The sequence below is a fragment of the Accipiter gentilis genome, chromosome 13 (genome assembly GCF_929443795.1).
Source record: "Accipiter gentilis chromosome 13, bAccGen1.1, whole genome shotgun sequence".
Taxonomy (NCBI): Eukaryota; Metazoa; Chordata; class Aves; order Accipitriformes; family Accipitridae; genus Astur; species Astur gentilis.
In genome coordinates this window covers 17,997,786-18,017,010 of record NC_064892.1, presented here as the reverse complement: position 1 = coordinate 18,017,010, position 19,225 = coordinate 17,997,786, and the positions used below count along the sequence as shown (strand labels likewise).

Below are 19,225 nucleotides of genomic sequence, written 5' to 3'. Positions count from 1 at the left end.
CGAAATATAGAGGGTAAGCTTTACCGTACCTAAGTGTTCACATGGCATCCGTTCTCCTGACTCCACTTCACATTAGAATTCCTAGACTTACATCAGCTAGAACACAGACTGTAGCAAACCTTTGTCTAACATGCACTAAAAAAGGAAAAAGTTATCGCTTTCTCCTTTAAATAAAGTGACTCATTAAGAGTTGGCAGGTAGACAGAGAACTTGGTAGAATGTGAGATAGGACTGAGTGAACACTTTTTTTTCTAGCACTGTTAACCAAAAAGTTACAGAACCACATCTCTGAGGTGCCCAACACCAGTACAGTTTTCAGCTTAGGGCAACAAAATTTGTAATAGTTTTTAGGGGTATTTTCTAAATAGCTAACCTTCCAGCTTCTGGTTTTCTTTTTCCATTCGAAGTAACAGAATTTGTTGATGGATGGCTTTTCTCCACAGACTTTGTAGTTCTTCTGAGTTTTTCCTCTCTCCAGTTTTATCTGGACCATCCTCATTTTGCAATACTAGAACAAAAGGGTCCTCCTCCAGGGGTGGAGCAAGAGGGGATAACGGTAACAATTCACTTCCATCATGACCATCTGCAAAGAATCAGAAAGCTATTACGGGAAACTCAGTGATTGTTTGACATATTACAAAAATCTAAGTCACAGCAGAACAAAAATAGCTGTCTTCCACATTCAACAGTGAGGTGCTGATTCCAAAGACAAAGAAAATGCAGTTCAACAGTAGAGAATTATTTTTAAATAAAGTGTTATATTTAAATTAAATGAAGTTATATTGAAATGAAATAAAGCTAAATAAAGGGTCACCCAGTATTTCAACCGTTTCCCCTGCTAGCTCCTTCTAGATTTACTAAGAGACATTTATCCATAAAGTCTCCTTTACAGCTGAGATTGTTTACTGCTGTGATTTACCGCAGGCTTTATACTAAAAGCAACTTTTTCCATCCACTAAGCTGCACTATAGGCAGTGCTACAGCACTTTATGGTCACTAAATATAGAGTTTGTCATTTACCTATGTTTGTGAATTCCGCCAACGGGACTTTATCAACATAGCAGGATTTCAGATATTTCAGAGATTTCTACCTTAAATGACCTAAAGCTGTAAGAATTATTAAGACACTGAACAGGTGCTACGTGCAGTACAAGGACAAGGCAGAAAATTTATGATTTTCTGCAAACACTGCTATTACGTAAGCAGACTAGGGTAAAAATTTGCTAACTGTTAAAGGGGTTATCTTTGTCAGCAAGAGACATTTCTTCATTTCCTTGCTACCAGTGCAGCCACAGCAGATTGCAATTTATTTGATTTTGGTGACAGAATCCTCTGTTCAAAGCAACAAAGACCTAAAGGCAACTGAGCACAACTGATGTCTAGCGAGGTTCTAGCAAGAATATTGTATCAAGCTGACTCCCTCCTCCCTTTCATATTTTCACATGTTGCAGTTCACTATAGTAATAGCTATTCAGTAACAACTGCTTGTTTATTTTCTTTAAAAGCACACACAGACCTGGATGCTGCATCTTGGAAGGAGATTTATTCATAGGTGAAGCTACCTGCAGGAATATTCTTCGCCGCCAGGAGATGCGGCGAGGTGTGAGTGTGGCCCCCACAGCATTTAGAGATTCACTGCTGCAGACAGTTGATGTTCTTTTCTTTCCCTCCCCATCACTGAAGGAAAGAAAAAAGCAGATGGGGTGATCAAAGTCAGTCATCTTTGGAGGATAAAAAAAAACACAAACCCACACTTTTATTAAGTCTGTCTAATGTACAGCCAAACCTGCAGGAGCATTTGCTGGGAAGCTTTAGAAGGGAAAGCATGCTGTGTGTGAGCTTCACCTTGAATACAGAAGTGCCCAATTGTTTTCTTGTAATGTGGTGCTGTGAAGTTTGCACTATATACCATCAGGAAGAATTCACAGCATTCATACAGTGCTCAGCTGGAAGCTCAGAATAAAAGTCAAACTCTCTGAAAAGCTAAGAGAAAAAACGTGGTAATATTTAGCGTCTAAAATAGACAGCAATGGGTTTTGTTTTGCCATACCTTAGTCTTACAAGGGCGATCTGATGCAATACACCTAAAAGCACAGGTGTTGCTTTAGCAGACCACAACACTCCATTCAGTGCCATTCTAAATGGCATGATGAGCTCACAGGTGAATATTTCATTGGAGGCAATGTTCTGGCCTTCTCAGAACTTCAAGAAGTGGACACTTCACTTGTACAAATGGGGCCAAACGTCCTCATGTTTCATTAGCATCTCCAGCTGAAGGAACAGAGCCTTTGCAAACAGAGGGCAGGCTCAGTTCTTACCACAGTGACCCGAAAGGAGCTGATCTCTTCCCCAGTTGCCATGTAGAACTATATTTACACAGAAATTTTATTAGTAGCTTATGTTGCTGGAAGAGGCAAGGAGTGGATACAGGGAAGCTTTGCTGGGAGGTTATTTTAAGAGGACACCAAGCACACCTCTCTACTGACTATTGTCAAAGGAAAGGACATTTAGCTTTTTTAAGTACTTGAGCAACTTTCAGAAATATTTCAGCATTTTGCATTTGTGGTAGTAAAGTAAGTGCACAGATCTCATACAGCAATGGATATATTGATTATCTGCCACAAATCCTTCCATGCAATGCCAACAGCATGACACACAACTACAGGCTTCTTGGGACAACAGCTTCAAATATGAGGAGCTGTGTCTGCAGCTTCATCTTAATCACAGGGAAAACTGCTATATCAACACAGCAGTAGTTACACTCAGAAACCTTTGTCTTGTGAAGAATTTCCATGCTACAGAGCAAAGTCCCTAAAAGGAGTTAGATGAAAGGAAAGCCCAGCACATTAAGTATTCACTATGTTTTCAGTGGTAAGTCAGTTTGCCAGCTGCAGTCCGCCTCCCCACATTTGGCTTGCACAAAAGGAGAGACCTGCAAGGGACGCAGACTATGAAGTTTCAGCTACACCAGTCTACCAGCTACACTATCTCAATCAGCACTTTTCATATCAAATACTCTGTGCTGAATGATAATCCACCAAGCTAGAATTGGCCTTTTTGGTGACCAAAGCTGTCCCTATGCTAATGATCCACAACAGCTCCTTGACATCTCTAAGCTTCAGTGAGCAAAGTGGACTCACTATCATGAACAGGTATCAGGCCCCGTTTCCATATCCTGGCAGAGAAATAATCATGTCTTCAAGTTCATCTACACAGCATCAGGCACCACCCTTGCCCTCTTCTAAGAACAGTGCTATGGGCTGGGAGCCCTGGATAACAGTTAGTCTGAATTATTCTCTACTTCCAATTCAGTTTCTGCAGTGCCTCAGTTCCCTACGCATCATACTGTGAGTAGGTGGTCTCAGTAGAGCCTCTTGTTGCACTAACCAAAACAGCCACAGAAAACCCTGTGACAATCTTCTTTCGCTAACTCTTACACAGCCTTTAGTGATGGGGTAACTACTGCTTGTGCTAGCTAAACATAGACTAGAAAACCAATTTTGAATCTAGAGGTGCTGTTTTCCAAAGGTATTTCAGTCCAACAACTCTTGAAATATGGTATTGAGTTTGGATATATTAATCATTATAACTCATGCTCCTATAAATAAACTACTTCTCGCTATTTCAGGTCTTACATATCACATGTTAGAACACAAAAACTGAGTCATTCCAGGTCTTACTAAATAGAAGCTACATGACAAGGGAATGAAAACTTCCTTTCTACTGCTATGTACAAAAATCTACATTCAGCTACTGTGTCCCTAACCGTGCAGACAGCACAACGAATAGTGTTCCTTTTAGAGTAGTAAAATTTACAGGAAAGTCAGAATAAGGTGGCGGCTATTTTAGGGTATGAAACAAAGCCATTTACATCATCTGAGTCAGAGTTTACAGTGGGATGGATTAGTCACACGTGCTACCTCGTGAAGTGTGCAAGTCATACAGTTCTGAGGACCTGTATTTCTATTGTTAAACACTCGCTTCCAAAATTCCCCCGGCATTTTAAGCAACTAACATTAATCACCTCATCTTTCAAAGAGCTGTCTGATGAGTGATTAGAGAAAAACTTTTGAAAGTCTCCTGCGTACACCTTGCCATATTCAAAGGAAGGCAAGGGCACCTGTGAAAACACCAAGATTTAGGAAAAGGAGCAAAGAAAGTTTCCTTGTTTCAAGACAGACAGACAAGTCCTAGCTTAACTTCAGATCTGAAGATGTGAAACAATACCCTCCAGAGTAAAAGCAGGAAGAAGTTGGAGTAAAATGGTAGCATCTCCTATCCTGTGATGAAACGGTTCAGAAGGTTGGTGCAAAAAACAGATGAGTTAACTCAATTACATATTCCCCACCTTTAAACAGGAGTTAAACAATACTTATTCCCTAGACTGTACAATTTCTCATACCTAAACTTAACTGACTGGCTTCACTCTTGGTCATATTTGCATGATTACTTCAGGGTTTAAGGTAGCCATGGATTTTAACAGCCAGGCAGTTAGGTGCTCTGCTCAGACAGGCCAGCAACACCTCATATAGCTCCTCCAAACAGGGTAAGCATAAAGAAAAAAAGTATATCTGACCATTAGCTATCAGCCCCCTGCAAAATGAAGAGGTTTATTAATGTGAGTGGAGAGACTAAGAGCAAAAGCAACTCCAAAACAACAACTTAAATGGAGTTCAGTCATTACTACTGAAAAGCTGAGCAGAGTTTTCACAACCTCCCAACCTGGGGAAACAGAGGCTTTCACAACTTTCCTGTCAGAGCACTGATATCAAACCTCAAACACTCACAGGAAAAATACTCAAGAGCAAGATGAAATGCACCAGAGTCAATGTGCTGCAAATTAAGAGATGGCAGTATATAAAATCTTAATGAAGTACAGAAGAGCTATTTAAGAACTGAACTGCAAACTAGGACATGATCGCAAGAATTGATTTTTTTAATTATTATTTTTTAATTTAATCTTATTTATTTATTTTAAGAAAATGACAACTAGATTATGGTACAGCTTCTACATCAGAGTATTTCAGCTTGGTAAAACAGACATATGAAACAGCAAAGCCAAAGAGTTCAATAGAGAAATTCCACAAAATGGAGTATTTGCAATTTATTTTATGTACTGTTCCTGTTTTAATCACTTAACATACCTCCCACACAGCTCTGGAAAACGGTAACAATGTAATACTCTATATTTAAGACAAATGCACTACATTTCAGTTTGAAGAATAATGACTCTCCATAAGGCTATTTACCCTATGCTCCTGACCCAACACAGAAACCAAAAGCATTCATCAGCTTGTATGCAATAAAAAGTGAAAAGCTATAAATTCAATATAATGCCTCAAATATTTCAATCTGTACTTTCACCCCTAAGCTGTTACAAGCGATAACCCAAGTACTCAAGAGTACAGAGTACCCATCATCTAAGCTTTTTATCTCATGTAACTGCAACTCAGTTTCACCCAAGCATCATCCCATTCACTATTCTATCAGATAATGCATAGTATGAAGATGACACAGCTAGTTTAGGGGGAAAAAAAAAGAAAAAGGAAGCAGAAACTCAAAAAACTTGTTCAGATTACAAACATGCTTATTGTTTTGTTTCAATTACCTAAATCTCTTGCCAAAAACTGTTCTTTAAAATGCCCCCAAAGACTGATATTCATAAAACCACAAAGCTACCCCTTTTCTTGTGAACTCTTTACACAATGCTTATCTGAGTTATTTTGCACTTGAGTCCATGCAAGCCAACTGACTCAAGAATGAATACTGTTGCTGCTCATGCCAAGGTTTGCATTTTCCCCCAGTTTGCTTTATTTCAACTTCTTCTCTTGATTGCTCCAAGCAGCAATTGCATCAACTTGACCTACTCTCCTATTTGGAGGCTGAAATGGTACAAAATCCCCCAGATCACGTACAGACAGACAACTAATATTTCAGCTCCCAGGACTTAAGCTGGCAGAAGCCTGTATGTAAGCCTAATACATGAAGCATTTTATTGCTCCCCTCTGGGAGGAAGAAAAATCTAGTTCTGATCAGTTTACACCTCTCTCTTGGTTCTCACTCCTGTCATATATTTTTATTCTGAATAATTAGTTTCTGCTATTTTGTTTAAAGAACATTCTCAAGTATTTTACTTTCTTCATGAGAAATGAAGCTGTTTTAAAAAAACCAATCTGTTCAAATTCAAGTGGCGGTAAATCATCTTAAATTATCCTTGCATAACAATGCAATGAACAGGGGCAGTGTGGGCTAATCAAACCTATGCTGAAGGTTGTCCCATTTTTTAAAGTGCTGCTTTTATTTTTATATTAAAAAAACAAACAGATTCTTCCAAGCCTAGCTTTCAGGAGTAGCTGTTGAATAAAAGCCAGAAATTCCAGAAGTTACAGAAATGAAAGTTTAAGAGCAGATTATGCTCTCAAATTCCTGTTTGTTTACCTCTATGTTGGCAGGATTATTGTTTTTTAATCCTTTTACGTGCTTGTGTTCAATATTAAATGCTGCACAACACACTTGTCAGAAGTCAAGATTATGTGGACCACTTCCACCTCAGACTTCTCTCTAGACAAATGAATCCACAATGCAGTAAAAACATTCTGAAGGCACCTATTAATACTGTGTTGATGCCCAATTTTACTATACTATTCATTCCTTAAAGCAAAAAAATGTATCAGTGTTTCCTCTCTTCCACATAAAGCATCACAGTAGTAATCATTAGAACTCAACCCAAAAAGCTCAGCCTTCCCACAAACATCAAGAAAAAAGATATATCTTTCACCATAGTGAACTTATCTGGAGAATAATTTTTTTTTTCCTCCTAGCTTTAGCTATCTCCAACACAGACAATTAAATTCTAGCAAGTCAACTCAGACTCCCTTTTTAATAGAGGTCAAGACACAAAATTTTAAGGCATGATTCATGCTTTCTAAATGAAGATGTTCCCAGTGACAGGCACAACTGGCTGTATTAGTGTTCATGAAGGAAGGCAGATAAATAGGCAGGATCAGTTCTGTAAATGTCAGAATATTAAAGACAATCACATTAGGATGAGAGCAACTGTGCTGCAGAAACACCAACTTCCTTCCATTGACTAGATGAGATGAAGATATCTACAATCAGGTGAGAACCACTGTACCCAGCATCTCCAACACCCTAGTATCAGTTTCTGAGTTTGTGACCATATGCCAAATGTCATGTAAACATGGATCAGAATCATCTTCTATACAGCAGCCAATCCATAAAGACACATAGATAATATGCAGAGTTGCTTTTTATATGTAACACCCAGCTGCCCAGCTGCCCAGCTGCCCCTGGCTTGGTGTTATTTGCACAGGCCCATCCGACTGCTACAAATCAAACATCTTTCTAAAATGAATTCCGACTGACACCGGCTCCACTCCTGCACATCGAAGATCACCAGAACACCAAGAAAAGCTGCCTGCTGCATCATGTGTAATTTCAAAGCTACATGATACGAGAAGTCAGACTATAAGAATTTTTCTTCAGTGCAATGTGGCTAGGATACACTTCATGAACGCGTAGTAACCATGGTTATTCTTAGAGAGGAAAATGTACTGAAGTTTTAATTAGGGTTCCTAACAGTTAAACAGCTTATAGTCTTCAGATTGTAAGGGACTGCCACACCATGCTCAATTCCAGCCAACATAGACTCACACAAGAATGCTAAGAACACCTCACATTGAGCCTATTGGGATAGAATATGGTCCTCTCTGTGGAAAAATAGCCAAAGGGGGAAAAAACCAAAAAACAACCAAACAACAAACCAAGCCACAAGAAAAAGCACACTGTAAAAAATTTGAACTTCCTCTCATTCATAAATTTGATGATTTGATGGCACAACGCACACTTGCAAGCTAAAGCAGGAAAAGTTTAGAGTTTCAGCCACCATCAGTTGGACAACATATTTCATTCTCCATTAGCCAGTTCAAGTGACAGCTGGATTACCTCAGTCACTCTTATCACATCAGCATTAATCATGCAGCACTTCTGACTGTATTTGTTGTATTTGCATCATGAACCCAACTAGATGCCAACGCTACAGTCTTGCTACTGCAATTTCCTTACCATGACAGTTCAGGCTCAGTTGCTCCCAGCAAGACCTATAGCTAATGAGATTCCATTTTCAAGAGAGTTTTCACACAAATTCAAGACTAAATGGTATCAGAAACCTGTATACTACAAAACTTAAGTAGAAACAAGGTTCTCTTCTGGGAATTACTGCTAACTTTAAGATCTCCCCACCCTACATTTCAAAACTCCATTATAATGAAATGCAGTATCTTGAAAAATGTGCATAACCAATTCCAGAAAGAGTAATATCTCAGAAATTTCAGCTTGGAATTAGCTGGCATTAAAGTACAGGTTTAGTACAATACTGAATACCTACATTCCCCAAATCCAGAAAGCTAGGTTTAATAGGATCCAGCTGCCTGTACAAACTGACCTGGGCATTGGTTCAGCTTGGACCGAGTCTGCTAACTGAAGCGAACACAGAAACAAAGTTGGAGTGGAACGCAAATAAGAGGTAGTCTGCAAGAGATAGGTAATTTTTTTGCCATTCCTCTGCACATCCTGGTGTGTAATCATCAGTTTCTTGAATTTCAACTTCAATAATTCACTTGCTACTTCGCCTAGTGTTACTGCAGTATAGTAGGGAATGGAAAGTCTAGGCATCCAATTCACTTATGTAGTAACTATTACTAGACACAAGGTTTAGAACAGCCAATATCAAAAGCCTACTTCTACACTGGACAAGATGTCAATCTCTCCTCTCAAATTTCAAAAACAGACGCTGCTTATTCCTTATTCATTTGTGCTTGGGTAAAAAGGTGGAGTCACTTTAAAGCGACACTCTCTTCAGAACTGTGAAATATTTCTAAGACTGGTTTTGCAAAGACCTCAAAAATTAAGGAATTATTAGTTTACATTAGCCCTCTGTTAGAAAGTCAATCTAGATAATTCACCATTTACTTCTCAAAAGCTGTGGGATTTGGGGGAAGGGGGTGGGGGGTGGGGTGGAATGAGGGTCGCGGCCTGCAGTGGTCCTGCCACTACAGCTATGATGCAGTCATCTTCTTGTAGGAATGTCTCTCCTTATTCCACTTATACACAAGTTTATTCTGCTGGAAGAACCTAAACTGTAGGAATTTCCCGCTAGGTGTTTTGTAATTGTGCCTACATTACAGTTTTGGGCTGCATGCTATATACCAATTACAGATTACAGGCCAGAAAGAGACACTTTAAATGTCAGTGGAATCAAGGTAGGATACAGTGTGCTTAAGGAGACATACTTTGTATTTATTCTAACCTATATATTATTAAAGATGACTAACCCAAACTGTACCTTAAAGCCACCTTTAGGTCAAACACCTCTCACATTAGTTTGTATATTTACTTAATTTCTTATACCTACCCTAAAACGGAGATGACAAACTAATCATTGTTTAATGAAACTGTACTCCACAGGGTGAAAAAACTTCTTCAGGCACTCCTAAAAACTTCCACACCCATCTCATACAACTGAAATCCCCATGCCTTAGAGTCCTAACACACCCAGAATCCAGATATCATCAACACTTGTTTTCGGTAAGAATGCAATCTACTGTTATTTTTCCAGGGAGAAACAGTCACAAAAGCACCTTCTACAACTCCACAGTTTTCTGTTGGGAACTATTAGGGGAGGGCCACATCCAGAGATGAAGAGTACCAGAAACACAAGTATAGTTCAGCGACCAAGGACAGACTGATGAAGGAAAAAGGAGTTGTCATTGGCAGAAGAGAGACAAAAAGGCCAGCAACTGGCAAAAACTGTCATGAAGTTCAAAACTATGGCTCCACCTTATTCACTACAGGCCTACTTCAGAAAAATAACCCATACGCAGTTTCCTCAAGCACCCTCCTGAGGAAGGGCCTATTCTTACAGTAAAAAGAAGCGTGACTTCCATTCAGATACTCAGCTTTCACACTGATGTCGGAAAGCCATTCTTGTATCTTCGCTTCTTCCCCACTCCTCTTCAATTGGAAGTTACTTGCCGATTCTCTCTAAACATCTCACAGCTAGCATCACCCAGCTAACTTGGCACTTCCCCGTCCTCATGCACAGGCATCCCATGTTAGTACTGTACACTCTTCACATTGCTGTTTTCTTAATTTCACATGCCAATGATCACAGCAACACATGCTGGTTTGCATTCAGCAGAGAAAGCATTAAATTGGCGTGACAGTCCTAAAAACCATTGCATTTCAAGTGACAAACCAATGCAGCAGATTTGCAACACTGCAAGAGAAACAGGTCACAGCTACTAGATGTCAGCAGACAAGCCTCTATTTTTCACAGGCTTTTTTGGCTAAAAGCTTGTTCGCCCATTTGCATCAAGTACCTAGGAAGTCTGTTAGAAATGCAGGAGCACAAGGCAGAGTGGGAGAGATCCCATGTGCTGCATTTGCACTGGGAATCCTCTTGTTAAACTGGTGGCACTGAAGAACTAGGCAGGAGACAATGCTCTCACCTCTTGGAGAGGTCACTTTCTGAGTGCTGGAGCAACCTTCCTGAGCCCTGGTAAAAGGTTTTCAGGAAAGAAGGGGCAGAGACAGAGGAGGAGAGACCAGGTGATGCAGACTCACTCTCACTGAAAGCGCGCCGAACCCCAACAGTAGGACTGTGCAGGCAACAAGAGAACATAGCAGATGGGTCAGCATGGGTTCGGACACAACAAAACATCCAGATTAAAGATACTGGCCGAGTACCTCATCTTGGTTTACAGTAACTCTGTTTCCCAGAAGATAGAATGTACCAAGTGCATTACTGGGTAGTTTCCCTGGTGATACCAATTTTGCTGTTACAGCTGATTTCTTTTAAGAAACATTTCAATAACACTGCAGAACAGGCAGACCACCTTTATTTCTTTAGCCTTATTTATTCTCAAAGCAAATTCAGAAAAAGAATCTCTGAAACATTCAGAAAATATCCTTAGAAACTTGCTTCCAATAACCTGAACCACCTTATTTCTTCCCTTCAGTTTTCTCTTGCTTTTGTAAATAACGTGTATTGCTAGAACACATCAGAAAGTAGACATTATTTAAATGCAATGTTTTCCGATAAATTTTTGTGAAGCGTTTAAATCAAGAAAGCTAGTCCTACTACACAGTTAAACATTACATAATAATAGTAACAAGTGTTGGGGGGACATAAAATTAATTCAGTTTCTTTTACTTAACATTTTTGATTAATCCTCAATAGGAACGGAGAGAAGGAAAAATCCCAGCCTAGAACAAAGTTCTTGCAAACTGTTTTGACTGAAAATCTGCTGATGATGCCACTTAAATCAGTGACTTCTTAAAAGTTATTATAAAGAAGTGAAGTCAGCAAGTCCTTCAGTTTGAACTGTCAGGGTTTCCTGTTTGCATACAACACAGTCAGTGGGAAAAAACAATAACCAAAGTTTATCTCAGTAAAAAACACATTATTTATCTCTTCAGAAACACAATGTAACAAAGCTACTTCAAGGCTAGTTTCTTACCCTTCACCCCCTTCCACTCTCTTAAACAGAATAAACTTTTTTGCTGTTCTCTAGAAGCTGGTGCAGCATTCACACTGATACGTTAATCTAGATATCAATAACAGGTGAGAAATTACCATTTAAGGCCATTTTCAGAAAGAGGCCACAAAAAGCATAATTGCAGCCACGCACTGAAACAGACAAGTAGTTTGGAGAAAGTGCTCCTCTAACAGAAAAAATTCAGCTCATCTGGGCCTGAATCTTGTAAAGGTTTTGAAGTTTGCATGGTCACTTAACTGCAAATAACCAGGATGGAGGCAGAGAAAGAAAGTACAACCAAAGAGGCCCACAATAAACTGTGGGGACCTCTTCTGACTGAGTGAAGGAACTCCTGAAGGAACACTGTTCCACACGTTAATAGCTGGAGAATCTCCAAAAAGGAAGGGGAAAGAAGTTACAGAGGGAAGCTCCACAGAAAGGCAAACAGGGAAATCCCATGCCTGACAGTTCAGTGGAGGTGTTTAATCCTTAAGTTCTTTTGTGAGACTCCTCACCAGTTTTAATTCTGGACATACTCTCCGGGAGCTTTGCCTAACATAGTGACAGACACTTAAAGCTGTCAGTGCCTTTTTCATTTCATAGAATCGTCAGGCTACCATCTCTGCAGTTAGAAGTGGTGAGGACCTCTTCTCCAAAGGGCCTGACTACCAACACTGACAAAAAGGCTCAGCTCAGAAGTGGCAAATAAATAAATTAATAGATCGGCGCCAGCATCCAGCCTGATGATCAATTCGCTGGATTGATGCTTCCCCTGAATCACTAATTCAGGGATTAGTGAGTTACTGCAGAGCACCAAACCACTCGGAGGCAGAGAAGACAGGCTGCAAATAAGTAAATAAAACCCAGAGCAGCGCAAAACAGCTTCTGTAAGAAGGAACGCGGGTGACGCTCGTGCACCAAAATCGCAGGAGAGAGCAGGCGCGTGGCGCAGCATGCCCTGACTCACCTTGTCGTCTCGATGCAGCTCTGCCGCAGCAGCGGGGAGCGGACGCTCTGGGACCTCCCGTTCTGGAAGGTTATCCTCCGCTTGGCGCTGGAGGGGGGGTGGCTGAAGGTGTGCGCACGCCTCCTGAACTGGGGGGAGTCCGAGTCTTCCTCGGGAAACGGCTGCCAGGCCGAGGACACGGGGGACGCTGGAGGAGTAGCTGGCGGAGAATCGCCCGGCGAAGCGTCCTGAAAGGAAGTGCTGGCGGAGTGAGGCCTGTCGCTCTGCACCCTGCGAGAGCTCTCACCTAACCCCACGGGCCATGCGCCGCATCGGGGCACCAAAGCCTCTCCCCCTTCTCAGTCATGGCCTATTGTATGCTAATTATCACCAAAACCAGACATCCTTTGATAATTTACTCCAAACCAGCAGCGTCCTTCTTTAACAAAAAAAAAAAAAAAAAAAAAAAAGGAGGAGGGAGGAATAAAAATATATATATACAACACAAACACCACACTAATTACTCTAGGCATCCTCTCACAGGGATCTGCATTCCAGCGACAGGACTCCTCACTCTTTCAGGAAAACACAGGAATTGAAAAGACTAGGGAAACTGCTTTTAGCTAGTTTCCTCGACATATCGCGAGCATACTTCCTGTACCGTCATAGCCATATCCTGGAAGAGAGACTGTTATTACACAGCCAGTTTATGAGTAACTGTAGCAGGAAAACCATAACAGAATCTTCACCTCATGGGAAAACCAACAACCAATCCTCACGTGAGGTAAAACATTAAAAACAGGAAATAAAAAGAAAGTGAACAGACTTCCGCCCGCTCGCCCCCATAAAGCATCCCCAACAGCTGGTTTGAGATCAAAAATTCTCACATCCCTAAAGCAACTGTTACTTACAGAAAGGATTCTTCACCTTCAGAGCATTTCCTTTTGTTGAGATATGACCTTTTTTAATTACTTCAGTGAAAAAGGCAGAAGCTGACCAGAAATTCCCTGCTTTTTGTAAAAGCAAAGGAAGTGTAGAAAAAAGAAGTGGCAAGCAGAGAACAGATTAAAGCTGAAGCTTCAAGTCAACATCTACGCCAGCTTTCTTACACCCTCTGCCTCCCAGTGGAAACTCTTATTTGAGTTTTGTAAATTGTGCTACTTCCTTCAAGTGGAAGCAGAGTGCCATATTTACACTTCATTAACACCTGCACAGGAAAATGTGCCAATTGTAACTAAGCTCCTTACATACTTTGTCAGAAGCAAGGCTGTTGCAGCGCTCAAAGCTGTCCACACTTCCCAGGCGGCCCCGCATTCTGTTGGCTCCCTGCAAGAAAAGAACCGAGTAATTTAATGTGGTCTTTTTCTTCTTTTTCTGAGGGTTAAGCAAAGATGGCAACAGCTGTGCAGGTAAACACAGGACAGTTCAGGCATGTAACACGTTTAACATAAGACCACAGATCATGGGACAAGCACTGGATTTTACAAGCAGTGACATCTTTAGCTGAGAAAACTGTACCTTCTCCCTCCTTGCTCCCAGGAGTTTTAAACCTGCAGCTCTGTTGTCTGAAGTAACTGAGTGTTTCCTGACCCATTGGAGGCAAAATAGCTGAGTTGGCTTAAACAGCTCCAGACTTCAGTACTGTGCATGCGCTGCAGCTAATGGATGGATTTGACATACTACAATCTCAACAGAGTTTACTCCATATCTAGACATTTCAGACAAATTAAGTCCACCTGGGCAAAAGTAGTGAAAGTGCTAAAACTGGGAAAAAATGCTCTCTGGTTGCAAACTCAGCCAAAGAGTGCCAAATACAAAGATGACTTTTCAATTATAATGCAGATAACCCTGAGGGAAATTTGCTAGAAATTAGCATGAGCAAATCTTTGCTGAACTTGTTAACAGTCATCTGGTTTCACAGGAAGAGCCGATAGGGCCGCAATACTTTTGACTACCTTCCACTCCTAACTGTAACTCCCATGAAATGTTGGTAAAGTATGCTGTTGGACATTTCCAACTGCTGAAGTAAGTTGCTTTCAGTACTTTATCAGGGGGAAAATAGTCTAGGTTTTAGGAAAACTGTAGATAGAGCTCCTCTTGGTATGCTTGCAACTCCAGGGGAAGTTTTGTCAACATCAGCAGTATTTATTTAGCCTACTTTTTCTTGGTAAGGTTTATTTTCAAGACTTTGAGTGCCCTTTAAGTACATCATCCCATTTAAGCTCATTACCAATGAATACTCTGCCTGAAGCATCTCTTCACTGACCCTCACAATAAAACAAGAGCAAAGGATACCTTGGAAGTTTCTCACTAGCTGTAAAAACACACACTTTTGGCACTGTAAGGAGGGCTTTTTGGTTCAGAAAAAACAACAACAGAAGAGGTTAGTTCAGCATGGACTGGAAGAAATCTGTTCATGAGGTCAAGCAGAGGTTATATTTATTTTTCTGAGGTACCTCATTAGGAAGCCACAGCCTGTTTTCAGTTCAAACCTGACAAAAATAAGATCAGTCTAGCAAAACAAACAAGTGAAAAAGTGACATTCCTCTGGGACTAAGTGAAGCCAGAGCACCGAACCCAGCATGTTTCCCTATGGTGAGTAATGAGCAGCTACTCCTTCAAGTAGCTTAAAATGTCACTTGATGCTATTTATCTAGCTAAGAAGCCATCCACTTAAAGTATTCCTAGATATCTGGTTACTACATACTTATTTCTAATTTTGCTAAGATTGAGGCTGTGTAAGTCTCTCACCCACATATACGGACTTCTACTTTTTAGTTAAATCTTTTTATCTACAAAAAGATGCTAAATGCCAACTTTAAAAAACAAAACAAAAACCAAACCCCCCCCCCCCCCCCCCCAAACCCAACTGAAGTTCTTTTCTGGTCTCTTTGTAATTAAATGTTCTTTAAAATAAAAATGATAAGTCATAAATGATTAGCATCCCATTACATCAATACCATGTGATTTGCAGCTGGCTTCAGGAGGGGAAAACCCACCATACCAATAGGTATTTGGTGCTTAAATACCTTTAGGAATTAGCCACACTCCATTAGACTTCTTGTAATAGCCTGATGAAGACTAAGAACCATCAAAACAGTCATTGTATAACACATGTATGCACATAACACACAGTATACACGCACAGAGATACTTGCCGTATACACCTGCTTTAACTAAATAATTAGTGGTTGAGCTGCACTGTAAATTATTTTTCTCAGTCTTGCATTGTGCAACCTTTAAATAGCTCTGCAAGGATGAACTCCTATGTGTATCATGATTCACTACAACATACTGCTGCTCCTGATCTATTGCAGTTTCAAGTTAAAGATGAGACAACCTTCCTCGCAACAGCAAGTCTGCTTCATAAATAGCAAACTTAAAATGGCCCTAATCCAGATTTGGGTGTCCACTTCTCTTGAACTCAATCATGGACTGTGTAGATCCTCATACTATAACATGCAGCATGTCACAGTGGCCCTGGTGAGAGGAACATACTGTATCAAAACCAACAATATATAAGCAATTTCCCTTCAGAGGCTCTGCAACTTAAGCAGCACATTTCGTCTAAATGATTCTTCCTTGACATGACTGGAGTGCTAGTATGTCTGTAGATGGCAGGGTTGCTTTACTGGGTTATTGCCAGTGATGTATGCCTGTTTCACAACCACCACAGGGTTAGTGACCCACCATCAGAACTAGGACGCTTTCCAGTCACATGTTCTTTAGATGCGGAAAAGAAATCAGACTCAGCACAGGCATGACTGTAGCTGTCACCGTTGGATGATATTCCAGAGTGCTGAAATTATCCAGATCTTCTGACCGTCACTGCTCTCTTTTGCGTGTGCACTCTTGCTCTCTCCATATTCAGACCAAGTCCCTAGTATGTAAAACCTGCTACACAACACAGGTCAGATTTGACCAAGAGGGTTTTAATGCTAGCTTCAGTCCTAGATCAAACTCGTGCCTAACCTTAAGTTTTAAGGATTCTCCATGGCAAATAATATTTTGCCTCCTTTATAGGGAACATCTGTGGCATCCTACATTTGTAGGTTACTTTATGACATGCCCATATAAGCTGCAGGACAAGTGCAACTTAGGCCTTGATTTAGCATGGTACTTTTAAAATTACTAGCAGAAGGAACTTAATTTCACTGCTCCAAATTATAGTTAGACCTCGCCGTCCAGTATTCACAGCTCATCACACTTCCTCTGTAACAACATACTGAATCCCAGGCACCAAGCCTTCTTCAGTTACTCCTTTATATGCCTCTTCTCTGCTTTTAGGACTCTTCCTACTGAGCAGGAGACACTAAGCATAACTTGCAATTCAGACTTCTTATTTAAAAGGCTATTTAATGTAAGAGAGTTCCAGTAATTATCTGCAACTCCACATCATATCTGGCTAGCAACACTGACATGAAGAACAATTCAGTTTAAGTCTGTAGTTGGGGTTTTTTTTCCTGAAAAAGGACAACTTTGTTACTACTTTCTAAAGAATCTTAGCGACCAACATAAGCAATTTTAGCTATGGGAGGTAAGGCATTACTTCTTCCAGTTTCTGTAGGCGCATTTATTCACACTTTCAAAATAAGATAACGTCTCTTTGTGGGATCATGCAACCATCCTGATTAATTTTTTTTATTCTGAAGCAACACATCTGATAATGTTCAGCCAACTCACTTGCCATCTGCAATGAACATTCATTATTCAGAAAGTTGCCTTTTTTCCTCTCTGTACGTGTGGCCTTACCATAAATTTTCTAGCACAGTTAAGTCACAATCAACCCAGCTGTAACCCTCAGATTTCACAATAGGGATATCACTTCATTAAGTATTTATCAGACTGAGGCGAAAGAACAAAAAAAATCTGATAGGTCTTTACTGTCAAGGATATCTGGGAGAGACGCTGACAATTAGTTGCTAGTCTTACCCTTGAGAAGATATTTTCCAGAGAGCTAGTCAAGGATTTCTTGGCCTTGTTTTTCAGAATGTCAAGTTTAAACCTGCCACCACTGGTGGTGCTTTCTGGAATCGCACTGTTAGAAACGGTCTGTTGAAATGAGCAAGGACACAGTTCAGCTTTAGCAATTCTTTTTGCAATTGCAGACCTCCAAAGACTAGAGATGAACCAACTTACGTAATAAAGAACATATCTTTGCTCTTTATTAAAAAACACTACAAACAAAAAACTAAAACAAAACCCCTCACACCCCCCAAAAAATAAAACTCACAAAAAACCACAGTTAAATGCACATTCCATCGCTAAAGTCTATCTTGTAAAAGCCTATCAATTTAACAATACTGTTACTCATTTTCTTTGCTAGGCAAGTTCATAGTCTAAACTGAAACCAATGCCCTCTTCATCCCTATTCTCCCTAGGAGTAACTGTTTGGGAGTGGGGATCAGGAAGGAAGGAAAAGGACAGAAGAGGTATCCTCACACTGTAAGGAAATCTAGACCTAAAAATAACTGGTTGTCTTTCTTCCCTCCCTTCCTGCCCCCCAAACTTAAAAAAAACAAGCATGCCACTATAAATCAAATCAAATTACTTGTTTTTCATAGTCCTCTCTTAATTACAATATCCAGCTTCAGCTATCCCTGATGAACTCTAGCAGTGACCCTGGTAGTATTCAAAGTTACATTTTAATAGCGTGGGAGAGGTATAATACAAAAATTAGCTTTACCAATGGTGCTTCACCAATGTGAACGTGCGTTTTCTGTTTAGTTTCACAGAGTTGGCGTAGATGTAAGATCACAAGTTCATTTTCTTCCTGGTCATTGTCAGGCTTCATTTTCTGTCAGTAACAGCAAAGAAAAGAAAAAAGTTGTCTTTCAAGTCATGATTTGCTCATTTCCCTTCCATTTGTATGTATTCTTTGAAATTAATATACCGATACACCAGATGCCAGAGTGCACTATTAGTACGTCAAATTGCAAAATGTTTGTGTGCCTTCCTACTCCTGAGCAAAACAGACCAAAACTTTCCATATTGAAAATTTTACAGGTTGTGGAGAAGAGGGAGCCTTACACCCACACATTTTGTTTTCTAAGGTTGTCTGCCATTGTATAGCCTTATAAATGGAGTAAGGAACCCAGGAAAACCAAAAAGCCACTCCCTTCTTCAGGCAGCTAGAGAGGAGCATAGGTGTTGGAAGCCTAAATAATGTATACTTCATCCACTTGAGTACACTTCCTCACACCAGAATCTTGCCTCAGAATAAGTCAAAAGACAGCTTCTGAAAACACCAGACACGTTCATTCCCACATCACTTTCAAGTAGGGAAACTTGTTTACAGATGAAGAACTTAAGTCAGGGAAAAGTAAAAAAATAAGTACTCTGGCTATGAAGACAAGAGTATCTCAGCAGACTTGGGAATCAAAACTTTTCCGATAGCAGTGTATCACACGAGGCTAGGTTGGAGCATGCTATTTTAGTATGATGTTTGGTGGAAAACCAGTAAATTCTAGATCAACTACATAACAAAACAAACATAATCAAAAGCAAAAATGTCTAGTCCATTTTATCATGGTCTTTCTTAAATTTGAAAGAGAACAGATTCTAACGTATTACCTGAACACGTTCGAAAATGTCTGCTTGCTCATTATCATTTAGTGACGACAAATGTCTCTGAATTACAAGTTTGGCTCTTGGTGGATAGAGTCCTGAGAAAAGAAAGGAACATTAAAGCTTCTAGATTCTCAAATGATCTCTGAAAAAA

General features: G+C 40.2%; 1 protein-coding gene across 9 annotated transcripts in view; it reads right to left on the bottom strand.

Annotated features, from left to right (window-relative positions):
• The window catches only part of TBC1D4 (TBC1 domain family member 4), a 112,818-nt gene that overhangs the window by 18,074 nt on the left and 75,519 nt on the right, over window positions 1–19,225 (bottom strand). For 5 of the 9 annotated variants that reach the window (XR_007508049.1, XM_049816101.1, XM_049816102.1 and 2 more), the window contains 7 exons: window positions 19,078–19,169; window positions 18,191–18,301; window positions 17,437–17,556; window positions 13,756–13,830; window positions 12,526–12,752; window positions 1,517–1,677; window positions 374–583 (listed from right to left, as the gene is read on the bottom strand). Coding sequence is in view for 8 of the 9 variants with exons in the window: in XM_049816101.1 (XP_049672058.1) it covers window positions 374–583; window positions 1,517–1,677; window positions 12,526–12,752; window positions 13,756–13,830; window positions 17,437–17,556; window positions 18,191–18,301; window positions 19,078–19,169 (996 nt within the window). In the remaining variant the exon portion in view is untranslated. The other 4 variants (XM_049816110.1, XM_049816105.1, XM_049816106.1 and 1 more) reach the window with 4 other exon arrangements.